Source organism: Mytilus trossulus, chromosome 13, assembly GCF_036588685.1.
Source record: "Mytilus trossulus isolate FHL-02 chromosome 13, PNRI_Mtr1.1.1.hap1, whole genome shotgun sequence".
Lineage (NCBI taxonomy): Eukaryota > Metazoa > Mollusca > Bivalvia > Mytilida > Mytilidae > Mytilus > Mytilus trossulus.
The window spans coordinates 34310268-34329752 of NC_086385.1; the positions used below are offsets into that span (position 1 = coordinate 34310268).

At 31.9% G+C, this 19485-nt stretch overlaps 1 protein-coding gene and 1 long non-coding RNA gene across 2 annotated transcripts; both read left to right on the forward strand.

The window, feature by feature from the left end:
• Positions 1-3854: 3854 nt before the first annotated feature.
• On the forward strand, positions 3855-8300 carry LOC134694604 (uncharacterized). The gene is made up of 4 exons (XR_010102561.1): positions 3855-3915; positions 6523-6610; positions 7804-7904; positions 8195-8300. It is a non-coding gene; the product is annotated as an uncharacterized LOC134694604 (long non-coding RNA).
• Positions 8301-13395: 5095 nt separating this feature from the next.
• Positions 13396-17663, forward strand: LOC134694303 (uncharacterized). The gene is made up of 6 exons (XM_063555310.1): positions 13396-13447; positions 14026-14028; positions 14918-15005; positions 15335-15405; positions 16312-16423; positions 17562-17663. The coding sequence occupies exons 1-6, from the start codon at positions 13396-13398 to the stop codon at positions 17629-17631; spliced, it is 396 nt and encodes a 131-aa protein (XP_063411380.1). The 3' UTR covers positions 17632-17663.
• The last annotated feature ends 1822 nt before the right edge of the window (positions 17664-19485 follow it).

Sequence of the window (19485 nt, forward strand, 5' to 3'; positions counted from 1 at the left end):
ATGCTCTAACTAGGATTTGAAATTAAATATGAACGAAAGAGGAGCAAATGATACCAAAAGGGACATTTAAAGACACAAGTCACAAATAACCAGAAAACATCATAGCAAAATGAAAAGGAAAGAACAACATATACACAAAACAGCACACAGACAAAACAACGAACACTAAAGACACAAGTCACAAATAACCAGAAAACATCATAGCAAAATGAAAAGGAAAGAACAACATATACACAAAACAGCACACAGACAAAACAACGAACACTAAAGACACAAGTCACAAATAACCAGAAAACATCATAGCAAAATGAAAAGGAAAGAACAACATATACACAAAACAGCACACAGACAAAACAACGAACACTAAAGACACAAGTCACAAATAACCAGAAAACATCATAGCAAAATGAAAAGCAAAGAACAACATATACACAAAACAGCACACAGACAAAACAACGAACACTAAAGACACAAGTCACAAATAACCAGAAAACATCATAGCAAAATGAAAAGCAAAGAACAACATATACACAAAACAGCACACAGACAAAACAACGAACACTAAAGACACAAGTCACAAATAACCAGAAAACATCATAGCAAAATGAAAAGGAAAGAACAACATATACACAAAACAGCACACAGACAAAACAACGAACACTAAAGACACAAGTCACAAATAACCAGAAAACATCATAGCAAAATGAAAAGCAAAGAACAACATATACACAAAACAGCACACAGACAAAACAACGAACACTAAAGACACAAGTCACAAATAACCAGAAAACATCATAGCAAAATGAAAAGCAAAGAACAACATATACACAAAACAGCACACAGACAAAACAACGAACACTAAAGACACAAGTCACAAATAACCAGAAAACATCATAGCAAAATGAAAAGCAAAGAACAACATATACACAAAACAGCACACAGACAAAACAACGAACACTAAAGACACAAGTCACAAATAACCAGAAAACATCATAGCAAAATGAAAAGGAAAGAACAACATATACACAAAACAGCACACAGACAAAACAACGAACACTAAAGACACAAGTCACAAATAACCAGAAAACATCATAGCAAAATGAAAAGGAAAGAACAACATATACACAAAACAGCACACAGACAAAACAACGAACACTAAAGACACAAGTCACAAATAACCAGAAAACATCATAGCAAAATGAAAAGGAAAGAACAACATATACACAAAACAGCACACAGACAAAACAACGAACACTAAAGACACAAGTCACAAATAACCAGAAAACATCATAGCAAAATGAAAAGGAAAGAACAACATATACACAAAACAGCACACAGACAAAACAATGAACACTAAAGACACAAGTCACAAATAACCAGAAAACATCATAGCAAAATGAAAAGGAAAGAACAACATATACACAAAACAGCACACAGACAAAACAACGAACACTAAAGACACAAGTCACAAATAACCAGAAAACATCATAGCAAAATGAAAAGCAAAGAACAACATATACACAAAACAGCACACAGACAAAACAACGAACACTAAAGACACAAGTCACAAATAACCAGAAAACATCATAGCAAAATGAAAAGCAAAGAACAACATATACACAAAACAGCACACAGACAAAACAACGAACACTAAAGACACAAGTCACAAATAACCAGAAAACATCATAGCAAAATGAAAAGCAAAGAACAACATATACACAAAACAGCACACAGACAAAACAACGAACACTAAAGACACAAGTCACAAATAACCAGAAAACATCATAGCAAAATGAAAAGGAAAGAACAACATATACACAAAACAGCACACAGACAAAACAACGAACACTAAAGACACAAGTCACAAATAACCAGAAAACATCATAGCAAAATGAAAAGCAAAGAACAACATATACACAAAACAGCACACAGACAAAACAACGAACACTAAAGACACAAGTCACAAATAACCAGAAAACATCATAGCAAAATGAAAAGGAAAGAACAACATATACACAAAACAGCACACAGACAAAACAACGAACACTAAAGACACAAGTCACAAATAACCAGAAAACATCATAGCAAAATGAAAAGGAAAGAACAACATATACACAAAACAGCACACAGACAAAACAACGAACACTAAAGACACAAGTCACAAATAACCAGAAAACATCATAGCAAAATGAAAAGGAAAGAACAACATATACACAAAACAGCACACAGACAAAACAACGAACACTAAAGACACAAGTCACAAATAACCAGAAAACATCATAGCAAAATGAAAAGCAAAGAACAACATATACACAAAACAGCACACAGACAAAACAACGAACACTAAAGACACAAGTCATAAATAACCAGAAAACATCATAGCAAAATGAAAAGCAAAGAACAACATATACACAAAACAGCACACAGACAAAACAACGACTGAGTGACAGGAACTACACCGAAAACTTGATGTTATATCATTAGCTCCAGAAATGCAAAGAGATCCTACACCACGTGAAAAGTTATATAAAGTCAACAGTAGTATACCGCTAATTGAAATTAATAACCCGATTGAGGAAAACCCAAATCCGGGTTACAAACTAAAACTGAAGGAAACGCATCAAATATAGGTGGAGAACAACGACACAACAAAAAACACTACAATAAAATGCAATATACACAGTAATGAACTATAATATAAAATTGGCAATGTTCCTGACTTGGTACAGAAATTTTAAGACAAATTTGTGGTTTGAACCTGGTTTTGTGGCTAGCCAAACCTCCCCTATTATAAAAAGGTGAAATATAACATTGAAATGACAACATTAAGAGCAAAAAATACAGTTTTTATCCCATATTGAAATTTTTATGAAAATTTGCATATATGGTATTTTTTACCTGATAAAATCAAATATGTAATAAAAAATATACCTCTATTGCCTTTTTTTTAACCAAAATTAGTACAAATAATCTTCATACGTAATTATAAAATGGAGGGGTCCATGAATTCGTTTTCAATTTAGATCAATTTGAATGATACAAATTAGTCGAATAATGCGTTTTTCCTTGATAAGTCACAGTTTGACGTCAAGAAAAAAAAGATTTTATGTATGCAACGTCGTTACCTCCCCTGTAACTGTATCGTATGCCCTCAGATAAAAAGTTAAGATATCAATTACGTAATTGTCTTTTTCAGTGCTTCGTATTGTGGTGGATGTCATCATACATGGTATGTGAATGGGTTGGTAGTCAATTGCACATAATAAAGAAGAACGTTTATTGTTGTAAAATAAAACTCAGTAAGATTTGACAACATAGATCTTGTTTCTTATTTCAAACAACAATGTGCTGACAACGTTGATAGATGTGTGCTTAATTGCAACAAATAATGCTACACTAAATTAGCGCCGCTGATGCATATAAAACAGAAAAAAATATAGCTAATAAAAAATTTGAAGATATGATTTCTTAAAGGTAATTGATATAACACGCGTCCTTATTGTAATACTGATTTAGTCATAAGTGAGAACATAAGAACGTTATCATATTTAACATGGCAAGACGTTTAAAAAACACACATAAGTCATTTTTATTTGGACATGTCACTGTTTTTACATATCTTTCGGTTCTTTTCAATAGGTATAATACAGGTAAAATTAGTCGGGGAATTTATTCTCTAGTTATTCCGCATATTTTATCTCTATTCGTATCAAGGAATTAATTTTTTGTGAGGAAGTATTAATAAATTATAGTTCAAGCAATACATATGCGATTAGCATTACTTAAAATCACAGCAGATGTTGCCTGACATTTTGTATGAACAGAATCCGTAGTTGAGTAAGACGTATGTTTATATAATGAAGCATGTAATATTGTTTTCAATCCTGCTGCTTTTGGTTGTTACAGAACTAGAAGGTATGTCTTTTACATGTCTTATCAAACCTTTATGTCTAATAATTAATTTGCAAACATAATTTGATGACTGCTATCTCGACCTGAATTATTTATTTGTTCACTGAGAGTTGAATATGACCAATCCAACTAACAGAAGGTGAGTAGACGGCTATTTATGAGGGGCAGATCGTATTATACTTATATAGTGTTTTGTCTATTTATTATAGTTGTGAGTTATATATGAAATTAATTAAGTATCGTATTCAGAAAAACATTTCTACGTATAAAAGTAAATGCTGCGCATACTTCAATTTGACAACATATATGTAGCATACATACAGTGGAGTCCCCGGTGTCCGCGAGGCCGGTGATAACCCGCGCATTAGTTGATTTCGTTATATCAATATAGTAACACAAATTAAATTGTTTGTGCTATTGTTTAAGCATTCTGAAGGGATAAAAAAGAATGAAAACGATAAGTTCAAGAGTCAAATAATAATTGCAATCCCGTGATTTACAATATTTGGCCAATTTCCATAAAAAACATGACATCATCAGATAAAACTTGTTTTTTTAAAGTCAAATTGATATCAGATTTAAATAATGTTTGCTCTGCATCCTTGGCAGTGTGCTTGGTTCAAATTCAGCTATATTTCGTAGCGAAAAATCTTTTCCTTGTTTTAAATAAGCATTTTTTGGATGGCATGCGCGAAATCACCGGATATTGGAGGAACTCTCAGAACAGGGGTTTCCCTAATTTTGGACACACATTACACAAAATCTTGAGGTCGAAACCATACAAACAGATCATTTTATGAAATAAAAGTATGTTTTGAATGTGTTCACACAATATTATCCAATTCTTGGTTTTATCAGTTAAATAAAGTGCATTCATAAGTCGTAGGTGCGCGGATACATCGGACTGCACCGTATATTAAGTTATTTGGAGCATGATCTGCTTACCCTTCTATGCACCCGAATTCAGCAAATATTTTGATTTGGTTCGAGTTGCCAAAATAAAGTTTTGTCTTTATTGTCCCTTGTTTACTTTTGCTTGTTTGTTGCTCTTTTTTTCTTTCATTGTCAGTTTCTTTCCGACTTATGAGTTAAAATATATCGTTGGTGTCATTCATATGCAATATAAGGTATATGTTTAAAGGTAATGGGTTAGTAAGCAATAATAATAACTTATACGAAAGAATTTGTACATAGATGTTTTTCTATTGACGGGCTTAATACATAATCTAACCATAAACAATCATTGAAATGATATATATGCGGGGCGAAAGTTACCAGAGGGACATTCGAACTCATAGATAGAAAATAAACTGACAAACAGCAAATATACATGTACATATGACAAAACAAAGAAAACTTCAGACTAAGCGACAGGAACCCCAACAAAAACTCAGGTGCGGTAATAACAAATATCACAATTTCTGAGATAAGCCAAGGATTTATGGGTGCGATTGTGTATCTCAATCTTAAGTCTTTTTGTGTATTGTATTTTTGATGTAATTATCTTTTCGCTGCCTTTTAATACACCACTTTCGAGTTATGTCCCTACCAGACATTATCACGTGATTTACTAGATAAAGGGGATCACAAATAAACTCATCATAGATACAAGGATAACATTTTGTATTACACCAGACGTGCGTTTTGTTTACAAAAGACCCATCAGTGACGCTCGAATAACAAAAGTTAGAAAGGCCGAATAAAGTACGAAGTTGAAGAACATTGCGGATCAAACATACCTTAAAGGTTTGCTAAATACAGCCAAGGTAATCCATTCCTGAGGTAGAAAGTTTTAGTATTTCAAAAATTGAAAGTGTTGTAAAATTTAATTCTTAAACATAACCATATCAATGATAATTCATGTCAACACTGTAGTGTATTCCTGCACTATAATAGTTTTCAAGCGTCTTCGTGATCCTCATTTTGCAAGTTTAACTAGAAGTCATTGTATATGTCTTAAAATAAATACAAGCCCTGTACTAAGTCAGGAATATTACAATTCTTTCAATCGTTCGACGTGTTTAAGTGTTTGAACTTTTAATGTTGCCATCTGATAAGGAATATACCGATTTACATTTGTCTTGCAGTTCGAAATTTAGTAATTTTACATCTGACACTATTTCTTACTATTTGAATCTTACAGCAACCGATGTTGCACTCTGGTACTTCAGAACCAATAGTGGTTATTCTAATGTATTAGTGACATCCGGTATTGATCATTGCAGGCGAAGTTTCGGGGATGGAATATTCAAAAAGAAAAAAATAACCGCCACTTTTTTTGGTTTCATTTTCTGTCGAAGTGATGACATTGAAGAACAATTTGCATTTTGACTATATCGATATCATGAACACTTTGATTGAATACAATTAAAAGATTTTAAAAAAAAACTATAAATACCAGACATGTCAAATCGGCTAACATTTTTGTAATGTATTCTCAAATTCAAATGTGTTACCCTAGGCTGATTTATGGATTTCTGAGAAAGTAATTTCATATAACATTTATCAGCAATACAAGGTACTCGATTCTTAATTAAATATTTTGAGCATGTTAATTTATAATTTATGACTAAATTGCTCTTCTGCCATATAAAATATTTAAACTGTTAGGCTGTAGGAGATGTTATAAAGGAATCAAGAACTCTAAGTGCTTGGTAAACCCATGCCGAGGACGGAAGTGCAAGGGTGCTAAATGCAGGTATTTATATAAAAAAAAGATCGAAATTGAAGAGAACAAAAAGTCAATTAGATAAAGTATTAACACCCGATATCGCCTTACACGCATACGATGTATCAAGTGTTATTTTCATTTTGTTTTCCTATCAAAGGTCTTTTTTTTCTCCGGAACACTGGCTTTCTTCACCAATAAAAACTTGCCTCCATGAAATAGCCCAAAAGCGGTGCTTTAAAGTGTCGCTAAAACTCAAAATATCAAATCAATTTCATTTTATTTTAACATGTATAATGAAGTAGAAAAAATCACACGTACCTTTAAGATAAGACGATAAGTTTGAACTCGTATCAATCATCTCATTTTTCCAACTAAAGATTCAACATGTCCAGCAAATAAAATTTAAATGAAATTTGGAAAATTTGGAAAACAAACCTAAAACGATTTACATGATCATAGACGTATTTGTTAAGTCTAAAATCAATACATATTATAGAATGGCAGTTTGCTCGTTATATAAATATATAAATGTACTGTATAAAAAAGTATACAAACATTAATTAATCGCTTTCATATTTTATTTACGTTTTGAATTTTTAATCACATAAAACTAGAAATGAATAGTTCTGTCTGATAATAGAGAAACAAGGACATATGATTTACACGATATGTGTTTGACATTATGTAGTGTTAAAATATCCTAACATAGTATAAACATTTCATGATAAGTTGATCATGCTTTATCCATTATATATATTTATAATATGGCTTATTTACTTTTTTTTGTATGTTTGTTAACGAGATTATTAAGTTGTACGAGACATTATTGATAACAATTTGATATATCAAGGTTTCGATATATGGTATAAAAAAGAAGATGTGGTATGAATTCCAATGAGACAACTATCCACAAAAGACCAAAATGACACAAACATTATCAACTATAGGTCATCGTTCGGCCTTCAACAATGAGCAAAGCTCACGATAAGACAATATAAAACAATTCAAACGTAAAAAATTTAACGAAAAACAAATGTGTAACATATAAACAAACGACAGCCACTGAATTACAGGCTCCTGACTTGGGACAGGCACATACATAAAGAATATGGCGAGGTTAAACATGTTAGCGGGATCCCAACCCTCCCCCTAACCTGGGACTTTGGTGAACATTTTAAATGTCAGTATGTTTGTGGATACCTGTATATGTCTATTTTAAGGCCAAATTACTGCGGCGGTTGTAATAGACTATGGTACAATGAAGGTGGTAGTGATGTGACCAAGAAATGTGAGAGTAAGGATAACGTATTGGATAAGACACGTGAGTCGCCAAGTATACCAATATTGAATCAATAAGTATATAGAACAGGATAAAGTAACTGAATAATGATTTCTACTTAATATACAACAAAAGATATGTGAAATGAAATGCACTTTAGTTTTTGTGGTAAAGTTCTGATAATGAAGCAATAGAAAAATATTATAAACTTTTCGGAGCCTGATATGAACTAATAGATGTTTAAACAATCAAATATACGACAACTTCAGGATCAAAATTTATAATTACAATATAAATAGTTAATAACCTGTCGGTAATGTTTTTTTCTGTAGAAAACTTCCAATGTCCACCTAGCAATTTATGTTCAGGAGGACTTCATACGCCATGTTTCGTAAATCCATGTGATGGGGCAACCTGTAGTAACCATCCCAATGCTCAATGCTGGTAAGTGACAATCTTATTATTAAAGAAAAATATATCTTTTGCCTTCAAAAAACATGTACAATAAAAAAATTAGAAAGGAAATGGGGAGTGTGTCAAAGGGACAACAACCCGACCATAGAGCAGACAACAGCCGAAGGCCACCCAGGGGTTTTCAATGTAGCGAGAAACTCCCGCACCAGTAGGCGTCCTTCAGCTAGCAACCACATATGTGTTTAAATTAAAAAAAAACATTCAATGCTTCAAACATATAAACTCTTATCCAAATTTTAATATTGCACAAGCGATAATTGGACACTGTGATCATGACTGGTTGATAGACGAGGCAAATCATGTTCGCTTCCTTTTGTCTCTCTTTTAATTGATAAATTGATTACATTACGGTTACATTATAATGTATCAATCAAAATATAGTACCCATCAGGTTGACTTTGATAATATGTGCCAGATAAAATGTATCTAACAATGTACAATACAATGTGTACGCCAAACAGAAAATATGTCATACAATTGTATCGTGCAGATAGAAAAAAAATCTCATTTAGCATATCATATTAGTGTTTCATTTTTCAATGTTCCAACAACTTATACAGTAAAAAGTAAGTCTGTAGCTCCAGAAATGTAAAAAGGTCCTACCTCATACATTTAGTTAAGATACTAATAACGTTATTGTCTTTTTCAGTCCTTTGTATTGTAATGGATGTCATACTATATGGTTTGTAAATGATGATGAAGTCAGTTGCTAATAATAAAGAAGAAAGTGTATTGTTTGATAATAAAACTCAGTAAGATTTGACAACATGTTTCTTTGTTTTTATTACGAAAACACTGATCGATGTGTGCATAATTGCAACATAGTATGCTCAATTAAATGATCGCCGCTGATGCATATAAAACAGACACACAAATAGCTGATACAAGTCTGGAGATATATAAAAGGTTATTGATGAAACACGCTTTCCATACTGTTTTTGCAAACCTCATTTTCCCCTTCTTTTGTTTGAATAGTTTACCTTGATTATCACAACATGTTAAGAGTTAATAGATGCAATAAACCGCTCTCCATTGCCAACAATTCTAAATTATTATAAAAGAGGACTGAAAGATACTAGAGCGCTATTTAAATTCAAAGATCAAAATTAAACTCACAACACCAGAAAAACAATAGTTCACAAGGCACAACATAGAAACCTAAACACTATACTACACTACCCCTACAAAAACTGGGGTTGATCTCAGGTGCTCCGGAAGGGTAAGCAGATCCTGAACGGCGGATTGTAGTTACGACTTTGGAAACGTATCATCTGTGAAAAGATATTCCAAAACGGAAAAGATAAAGAATTGGAAAAAAATACGCTGGTGCACAATACTCAGAACTTGAATTCTTAAGTCTTAAGTTTATAGCATCAATTTAAGGAACAGCGTTTTTTTGTTGTTGTTTTTATAATCAAAACAGCTGTTTATGATAGCATGAATAACTCTGTTCTTTGGTGTTTGAATTGAATGTGGATAACTTGCCCTACATAGTCTGTTGTGCAGATCATTAGATTCTATTGGACTTCTCAATATAATAGTTTATTACTATTTAATATTGTAAGATGTGTTAAAACAGAAACTATCGTGCTTCCTAATGTCTCCTAAAGGTTTTGCATATCTATAGTGTCTTTAGAAATGACAGTACAGAGACTTCTCACATTTTAACGATTGAAAGTGGTAAGTTTTACATTCCAATTATTACACGGATGTCTATTTTTTTGCCCAACCTACTATAGTGGAGGGACTTTATGCTTTCTGGTCTGCGTGTCCGTCCGTCCGTGTGTCCCGCTTCAGGCTAACGTTTTTGGTCAATTGAGTTTTTGATGAAATCGAATTCAGATCGACTTCAAACTTAGTACACATGTTCCCTATGATATTATCTCTCTACTTTTAATGCCACATTAGAGTTTTTATCCTAATTTCACGGTTCAATGAACATAGAAAATGATAGTACGAGTGGGACATTCGTGTACTGGGGACACGTTCTGGTTTATCCTGAAAAAATCCATTTTCCGAAATTAAATAAGTCTTTAAAAAAATGCATATCGAAAAAATTTTATATATAAAAATAAAGGGAAAATATAAAGGTACACTTCTGTTAGATACGTTGCTTTCGTAAACCACCACTTGAAACGTGTTCGTGGCATTGTTTCATGTATGCCCTTTTTGAGTGTTCAAACCATTAACCTTTGAAAAAGTATAATAAATGTTACGCTATAATTCAATAATTGTTATTAAATGATGCGTATGGCATCATCAAGTTATCTTCGTGGATTCTCAAGATTTGCCAGACAAAAATACTTATATGTAAAAAAAAATCATGAAAAATAAATCTTGAAAAAAGAGAAAAAAAAATTTTTTAATCCGTTTTCAACAAGTACTATCTTAAGTTACTGATAGATGCTCAACTGAATTGATGTTTTTCTCATAATCGATGTCAGTTGGTTTTAGTAGTTTAAAATGATTTTCAAACTACGGAACTATCAGTATTGCATTAACCATTAACATGAATACTTGAGAACATAGGAAAGCTATGAATATACCCAGCTTATTTCGGTATAAGAAGCAACCCCGTACGGGAACATCACCAGCACTGAATGCAGTCCTTGTGCAAACATTGTTTTTGGTCATAGGCCGTTATTTTCCCCGCGAAATTCGTATTATGGCGTCTACTGGCAGTAAAGGATACTGACTCCCATCTGACCAATGAGTGTTTTTGCAGGTTCTTATGTTCAAGCATAGGTTGTAATTATCCCATTTAAACCTGACGGTAGAGTGCCTGCTTTTAGGTAGAGGTCTCTATACACCACGACTTACTCTTCGTTTGCCTCTATTAAGTCGACAGACCAATGTACTAACACTTCTACGACCACCTAGAGAAACAGTGTATTTGTAAACGCGCAGATGATCTTTGATAAAAGGTTGCTTGACAGAGTTATCGGAGTTCAATCTTTTTGGTCGTAATGAATTTTCTAAAAGGTAATTCATAATACCAATCATTAATATTTTTTGCAATAGTTAAAAAAAATATTGCCAGTTATATTTCGGTGGTGCTTAAATTTGGCAGACTGTAACTACGCGGGCCTCAAAGCTAAAATAAACTAAAACTATTTTTTTAAAATAGAAAATGAATGCAATGAATGTGAGTTTGTTTACAAAGCAAAAATTATATAAAATTTCGTTGTTAAATACACAACAAATGGAAGTTTTTAACGACCTTGACTGGCTATACAGCCCTTGCACGGTCGGTTTGTTAAATAAAGACAATAGTTGTCTTTAAATATCAGTGGTATATGTACTTGAACTAGGTTAAATTCGAATAACACTTATTTGTAAGCTTTGTTCCAATACAACTAATATGGAAAGACACTTTACAGTTATTGTCTATATATTTCATGTTTCATATACCTGACTTTCATTGTTCAAATATGTTAGGTTTCATATGCAAGACTCTAATTGTTATATATTTGAGATTTCATACTTTAACTCAGACAGTTATTTACTTTTTTGGGAAAGACAATATGCCGTTATGTATTTATTACCAGCTACAAACACTTTGTTTTATTTGCGACTTTGTCAGAATGAATTGTATGTTTGGTTTGTGTTTTAGTTCAGTTGTGATGCATATATTATATGTATGTTTGCACCGATTTGGATACTAGGTCAGAATTATTGTTTCGCAATTATATTGTTTTGGATGACTGACTTAAAATGTTGATTAAAACGAAAGTATAAACAATTGTCATACTAGTAAGGAGTTTTACTTCATTTGCACTCATATCAACTGTATATGGACAGGACTTATGCCGAATACACCATTTAGACGATGGACACATGTGTATAGCATTGTGTATGTTAATTTTGAAAACTACGTTATCTAAAGAAGGTTAATTTTAGGTTTTCTCGTATATGTACAAGAACAAGTTTAATGTTCTTGGAAAAATACACTACGCTGATTAAAATTAACTTGTTTGAAAACTTGTCTCCATGTTAAGATACAGTATGTTACAAAATTTTGTTTACATTAAATGTTAGTCATTTGATCACGTAGATAAATATCACGTTTACTATATTCATGCCTACTATATACTGATGACCAGGTCATTTTTTCAGAATCTAAAGCAGGTCTTCAAGACAAATTTGATATTTTATATAACTATTGTAACGAATGGTGTTTTGAAGTCAACTCCCAAAAAACTAAAATAGTTATATTTAATAATAATGAACATTTGATAAAAGATCACTTCCATATAGGGGAGGAAAAAATAGACTATCTAAAGCAATACAAATACTTGGGTCTTATAATGTTATAATTCAAAATACTGGTAAATTAACTGAGGCTAGAAAACAACTTTATTAGAAAAAGTCTTAAAGCCTGTTTAAAGTTCTATAGGGACTTGAAATCCTCAAGTCCTAGTATTGGTACTTTTCTTCATCTATTTGATCATTGTATTAAATCTACTATTAATATAACCCCGAGAGAAAATCAGCATCTCTCTTTGATAGATTTAAGGACTGGGAGTCTGAAAAACTTAACCATAAATTTTGTAAATATATCCTTGGTTTTACTAAATTGTACACTAATATAGGAGTTCTTACAGAACTAGGAAGTTATCCTCTTTACATAGAGATGTCTTCATGCATTGGCACAGACTTGAGAATTCCCCATCAAACCTGCTGAATAATGCATATTAGGAGTATACGCATTTGCATAGTTTAAACAAAGGTAATAATTCCTGGTACATTAATATACTCTTTTATGGGGAAACGTTAAACTTTAATTTGGCTAATTGTAAAACCCAAAGTAAATATAAATTTAAAAAAATCACTTAAATAATGTCTCCGAAATAGTTTTCTTGACACTTGTAAAGTAACCAGAGATTCTTATTTACAGGATAAAGGTAAATTGAGTACTTATTTTAAATTCACATTCTCATTTGGTAAAGAAACCTATCTACCATCTATAAATAATGGCAATTGTCAAATTCTTACTACATTTAGATAAAGTAATCACAAATTAAGCGTTGAAACTGGTCGTCATGAACGCAGGGTAAACATGTCAGGTACATTAGAGAATGTTCCACGATGTGAAAGACTTTGTCAGTATTGTAATTTGAGTGTGACTGAGGATGAACTCCATTTTTTGTTGGAATGTCCATTATATGTAACTTCAAGAACCATTTTACTTGATTATTTATTTATGGAATATCCAAAACTAAGAATACTTAATTCGCAAAACCTATTTATATGGATTATGACAAATGATGATAATGATTTTAGTAAAAATTTATGCAAATATTTGACTTCAAACTTAGAAGTGAGAAATAATATTGTCAAGTAAAAATTAATACAGGTTTCAATAATAATATCTGGTGAAGAGTTATCTTTCTTTTGCATAACTGACAGTGTCGTTTATATGTACTGTTCTTTTGTTTTTATATGATTCATGTTATAATGTTTAATTTCATATTGTTTCTAAACATGTATATATGTTGTCTACTATGATTTATATGTTGTAATTGATATGCATATGAGGACACTTTGATTAGGAAATAAAATATATTTGATTTGATTTGATTTCTACACATCCAAAATACATTGTACGTTTTATCATAATGTTATCAATATTGAACTTTGTGTCGTCTTACAATTTCCTTGTTGGTTTTCTAGCTTACTTTTATTGCAGATGGTAAGTCATTTCAAAATGTATGCATCATCTACATATCGTGTAGCACGTCGGTAAAGGAGCTTTTTTTTTAAGAAAATTTCAAAAGCCTTTTTGAAGATTTTATTTGCTTTCTTTTCAAATGAACATTCATTTTGAAGATAATTCATTCAATAGATAGGAACAGGTCAGCAAAATATTTTCAGAGAGTTATATATTTAGATTCAAATCAGAATGACGTTTTATTTTCTCTATTTATTCAGCTAAGGTCAGAACGAATCTATTTACAAAATATGAAAAAAATATTTTCTTTATATGGCAACTTATTTCTAAATATAAGTAAAGTATCATAAGAAATGCCTCCCATTTTTCGAATTTTTTTTTGGAAAAATTGTATTTCAATAATATGACACTGAAGGTTATTTGTTATTTTGTTATTCTTAACGTTACAGTGTAACAGAAAAACATCTTTTCGTGGAAAAAAAAACGTAACAATACGGTTAAAATGCTCAAATTATTTCTCAACAGGAAACTATTCGACTCATTAAATTAAAAAAAGACAGTAAAATCCTTTTTGTAAATAATATCGATCATAAAGTTATTTAAGGAATAACTGTAATATGTTTCTGTCTATGAAGAAATCTTATAAAAAATAGGATGCACACTGAATAACTCGCGTAGAGGGTCATTTCAAAGTGTGCAACACATTTTTTATGTTATTTCGAATAGACGGGAAAAAATGTTTAAAGTCATTGATTATATTTTAATTCTAAACCCCATGTTAAGTCCGAGAATACGTGAAAAGACGTTGATAACTTCTCCGTTAAATTGACTAAACAATGTATATTAGCTGACGAACAAAACATTGTCAGCCAATCAAAATACTCGTTACATCCAAATTAAATTATTTTAGGTTGCAAAGTATGTCCGGAAGGAGTGATTTTGTATCGGTGTCAAGGAACCCCATGTCGAGGACATCAGTTTGAAGGAGCAGTATGCAGGTACCTACCAGAGTATACATTGTTTCAAGCACAAAATTAAAAGTGAAATTGATTCTCCAGAAAGAAATTTGAGATGCTATGGTACATAATAAGAAACGTAGTGTATGCATTTTATGCAGTTTTATCCTAACCATTATATATGTATATATTAACAACAATTATAAGTTTAAATTCTGGTGTTTGTTAAGGACAATTATTATCACTATAAAACGTAATGAAATTATGATTATATAATAATGCATGACCATTTAAGGTTATTTGACTCACATTAACCGTTCCTCTGTTGACAAAGATTTAATCATTTACATGGTATTTTTTTCTTTTCCAAGAAACAACTATTGTGGTGGTGCATGTAGTCGTCTATGGTATGAAAACGGAATGGACGTCACGAAACGGTGTGGTAAGATATATAAAAAAAAGTATCAATAAAAATACCGATCAATGTAGATCTATAAAAAGTTAAATCACAAAAATACTGAACTCCGTGGAAATTGACAACAGAAAGTCCCTTATCAAATTGGAAAATCAAAAGCTCAAAAACATCAAACAAATGGACAACAACTGTCATATTCCTGACTTAGTATAGGCATTTTCTTAAGTATAGAATCGTGAATAAAATTCGGATTTATAGCTAGCTAACTCTCTTACTTGTATGACAGTCGCATGCCATTCTATTTAATTGACAACGATGTATAATCAAAACAAATAGACAAAATGCTCGGTTTTATCAACAAACGGAACGCAATAAGAACCATTTTTATAATCTTGTCTTGGTGCAGGTTTTTTCGGAAGAAATCTCCGAATGAATGCATATGCACATAGTCAAACTTTTATTACTCGGAATTATGTTTGCCATCTAGTAGGGTACAATGACGTTCATGTTAGCAATGTTGGTTTACTGTTAGCATGTTAACTGTGACGTTGAGTGAGAAAATGTACTGAAAAGGGATCCAATATTGTAAAAGTATGAACAATTTCTATCGAGAACACCAATGGTTTGATAAGTAACAAATAAACTAAAGAAAAAACAACAATATGACAGACAGATTCAATCGATAACCATTGACTAATAGAGACAGACAGTACACGAAAATTTCGTGTTCTATTAACATGGAATAAATGCAAAAGTGTCTGTTAAATTTTCAGACTATCAAGCATCAAATAAAAAACAGAAAAAATTCATGGGAGCTTAATTTAAACCTAGATGAATATATAATCAAATATACCATAACTATTCTGAATATAATTTTAATATTAATGTTGTTTTATAATAAATTTAGAAAAGTCGGTAATTTATTTTGTGTAGAATTCCATTGTCCAGGTAGCAATGATTGTTTACCAGGAGTATTTCCAGTGCCATGTAAGAGAAATCCATGTGAAGGACAAAGCTGTACAGGCCATCCAAACGCCAAATGTTGGTAAGTCATAAACTGTTCTTACATTAAGATTTCACATTTTCGGTAGAATTAAAACTCATGTACAAATCCCCAAAGCACACTTAATTGTTATATTACCCCAACCCCCCACCCCCCAAAAAAAAGAAAAAAACATTATATCATTCAAGTTAGAATTTGGTAAAAGCGACAATTGTGCATTGTTTTCAAAACTGAAGGATTGCCGTAGATTATCTCATGGCTCCATGTTTATGCATAAACCAATATATAGGACGCGCATGTGAGCTCGTGTATTATAACGTAGTAAACAAAATAAATATATATACTCAACATTTTTGAAAGTTTATTTAGATATATTGTTTGCAACAGTTTACTAAAAATACTGGTTTTGTTTTGTTTTCTTTTCTCTAAATGCTTTAATTACTAAAACAGAACCAAAAATAAGTTCTTAGAAAATTGCACTGTTTAAGCATTCCAATTCATTTCATGTATCAAAAAATTGACATAAAGCATGAGTTGGAAAGACATGCTTTAATATGGATTTGGAATTACTAATAAATAAAAGAGAGGCGAAATATACTACAAGGGACATTCAAATTCATAATTGAAAAAATAAAAAAACTACGCTAAAACAAAAAAGATCAAAACAAAACTGAAAAAAAACACAACAAAGAAAACTTATGTCTGAGCAACAAGACTCCCACCAAAAACCAGAGGTGCTATCATGTTCTCTAGAAAAGGTGAGCAAATATATGTGCCAGGTTGATACAAAATCTGTTAATAGATATAGGAAGATGTGGTTTGAGTGCCAATGAGACAACACTCCATCCAAATAACAATTTCAAAAGTAAACCATTATAGGTTAAAGTACGGCCTTCAATACGGAGCCTTGGCTCACACCGAACAACAAGCTATAAAGGGCCCCAAAATTACTAGTGGAAAACCATTCAAATGGGAAAACCAACGGTCTAATCTATATAAACAAAACGAGAAACGAGAAACACGTATATATTACATAAATAAACGACAACTACTGTACATCAGATTCCTGACTTAGGACAGGTGGAAACATTTGCAGCGGGATTAAACGTTTTAATGGATCCAAACCTTCTTCCTTTTTCTGAAACAATAGCATAACATCACAACATAATATATTTTTCAGTCCGGTATATTGTGGAGGATGCCATGCCTTGTGGTATGTGAATGGTGAGAAAGTCACATGCCAAAAATAAAGAAGAGAATGAATTGTCTATCAATAAAACACCTTTTATTTTATGTGTTTGAGCTTTTGATTAGGAACTTTCCGTTTTGAATTTCGCTCGGAGTTTTGTGATTTTAATGTTCACAACTACCATATTCCTAACTTTTAACAGTCATTGTCCGACGAAAATGGTAGGTTAATCCTGTTTTATAGTTAGCTTATACTCCTACTTGTGAATTGACAGTTGTTAATGAATTCCTGTATTAACAAAATTGAGAAAGCACTCCAAAAAGACATATACTAGCTATACAAAAATTGAAATCAGGCGTTAAAATCTGTGCAAAACATATATCACAGGACAACAATAAAACTACAAAATCAAAACAACATACATAAACAAAGGGATGAAAGATACTAGAGGGACAGTCAAATTCATCAATCGAAAATAAGTTGATAACGCCATGGCTTAAAAATAAAAAGGACATATAGACAAATAATAGTACACAAGACACAACACAGAAAACTAAAGACTAAGCAACACAACTCTTACCAAATACTGAGAGGTGATCTCAGGTGCTCCGGAAGGGTAAGCAGATCCTGCTCTACATGATTGCTCAGGTTAATACAAACCTGGTAAATAGTCTAATTCGGTTGGTCTTGTCTTGAATACATTTAACATTGGCATCTTTTTTGCCTCAAAAGTGATGAAAAAATGTCAATTTCAAAGATAACATTTTGAACTACATTGTATATGTAATCAAATTCTAGAAAGAAAAGTAGGGGTTAATGGGCAAAAAATTGTTAATGGCACTACATGGATAAAACCAGAGAATTCCTAATATCTGGCAAACATTCTTAAACAAGTGAAGCGAACACCCTAAAGCCTTATTTTTCCTTGGCACAATCCAACAAATAAGAACATCCGTATACACATTTAGACACATTGAGTGTGTCGATTGATAGGGTTTCAATTTGCCACGTATGGAGCAGGATGTGCTTACCCTTTCACAGCACGTGGGATCACCCCAAGTTTTTAATGGGGTTCGTGTTGGTTGGTCTTTAGTTTTTTTATGTTGCGTCTTATGTATTATCATTTGTCTGTTTGTCTTTTTCTTTGTAAGTCAGGGGTTTTTTTTATGTATGAGTTTGACTGTCTCTCTGCTATCTTTCGCCCCTCTTTGTTATTGTTTCAATTTGTCAGTGTTTGTGGTCTTCTCCTATTTGAATTTGATTTGAAGTTCTGTATTTTTCACATACCTTTTTAAGTAGAGTAAGAGATAAGTTGATTGATTGTTGATTGCTTTACGCTGCATCAGTGTGTAAAAAGAAATAATTTAAAGGGTAGCGAACAAAAAACATGTGAGAGGAAAGACGAATTCTGAAAAGCCAAAAACAAACGCTTGTCCAAATCTTTTACCGTTTCTTTGATAAACTGACTAGGTAGATAATAACAAATATTACTGACACCTTAGTAAATTTTTAAATATGATATCCAATAAAAATTAAACGAAATCAAACGTGATACCAAATCAACTAACGAAAAGAAAACGATAACAACTGATATACTCAAAAACTTTTACAGGAATTTTTGTTCAATAACTAAATGGTGGGCTAAGCTCCTTGAGTGTTAAACATCCCACTTGTTTTGGTCCTCAATGATCTTCAACTTCGTACTTATTTGGCCGTTTAAAATGCTTTGATTCAAGTGTCGCTGATGAGTCTATTGTAGACGAAACGCGCGTCTGGCGTGAATATAAAATTTTAATCCTGGTATCTATGATGAGTTGGTTGTATGTAAGATGTTTTTAGATTTTGAAGAGCAACCTAAACAATCGTAATAGGTTAATGTGCCAATTAATGGAATTTAATCTGCTCAGGCGAAAAA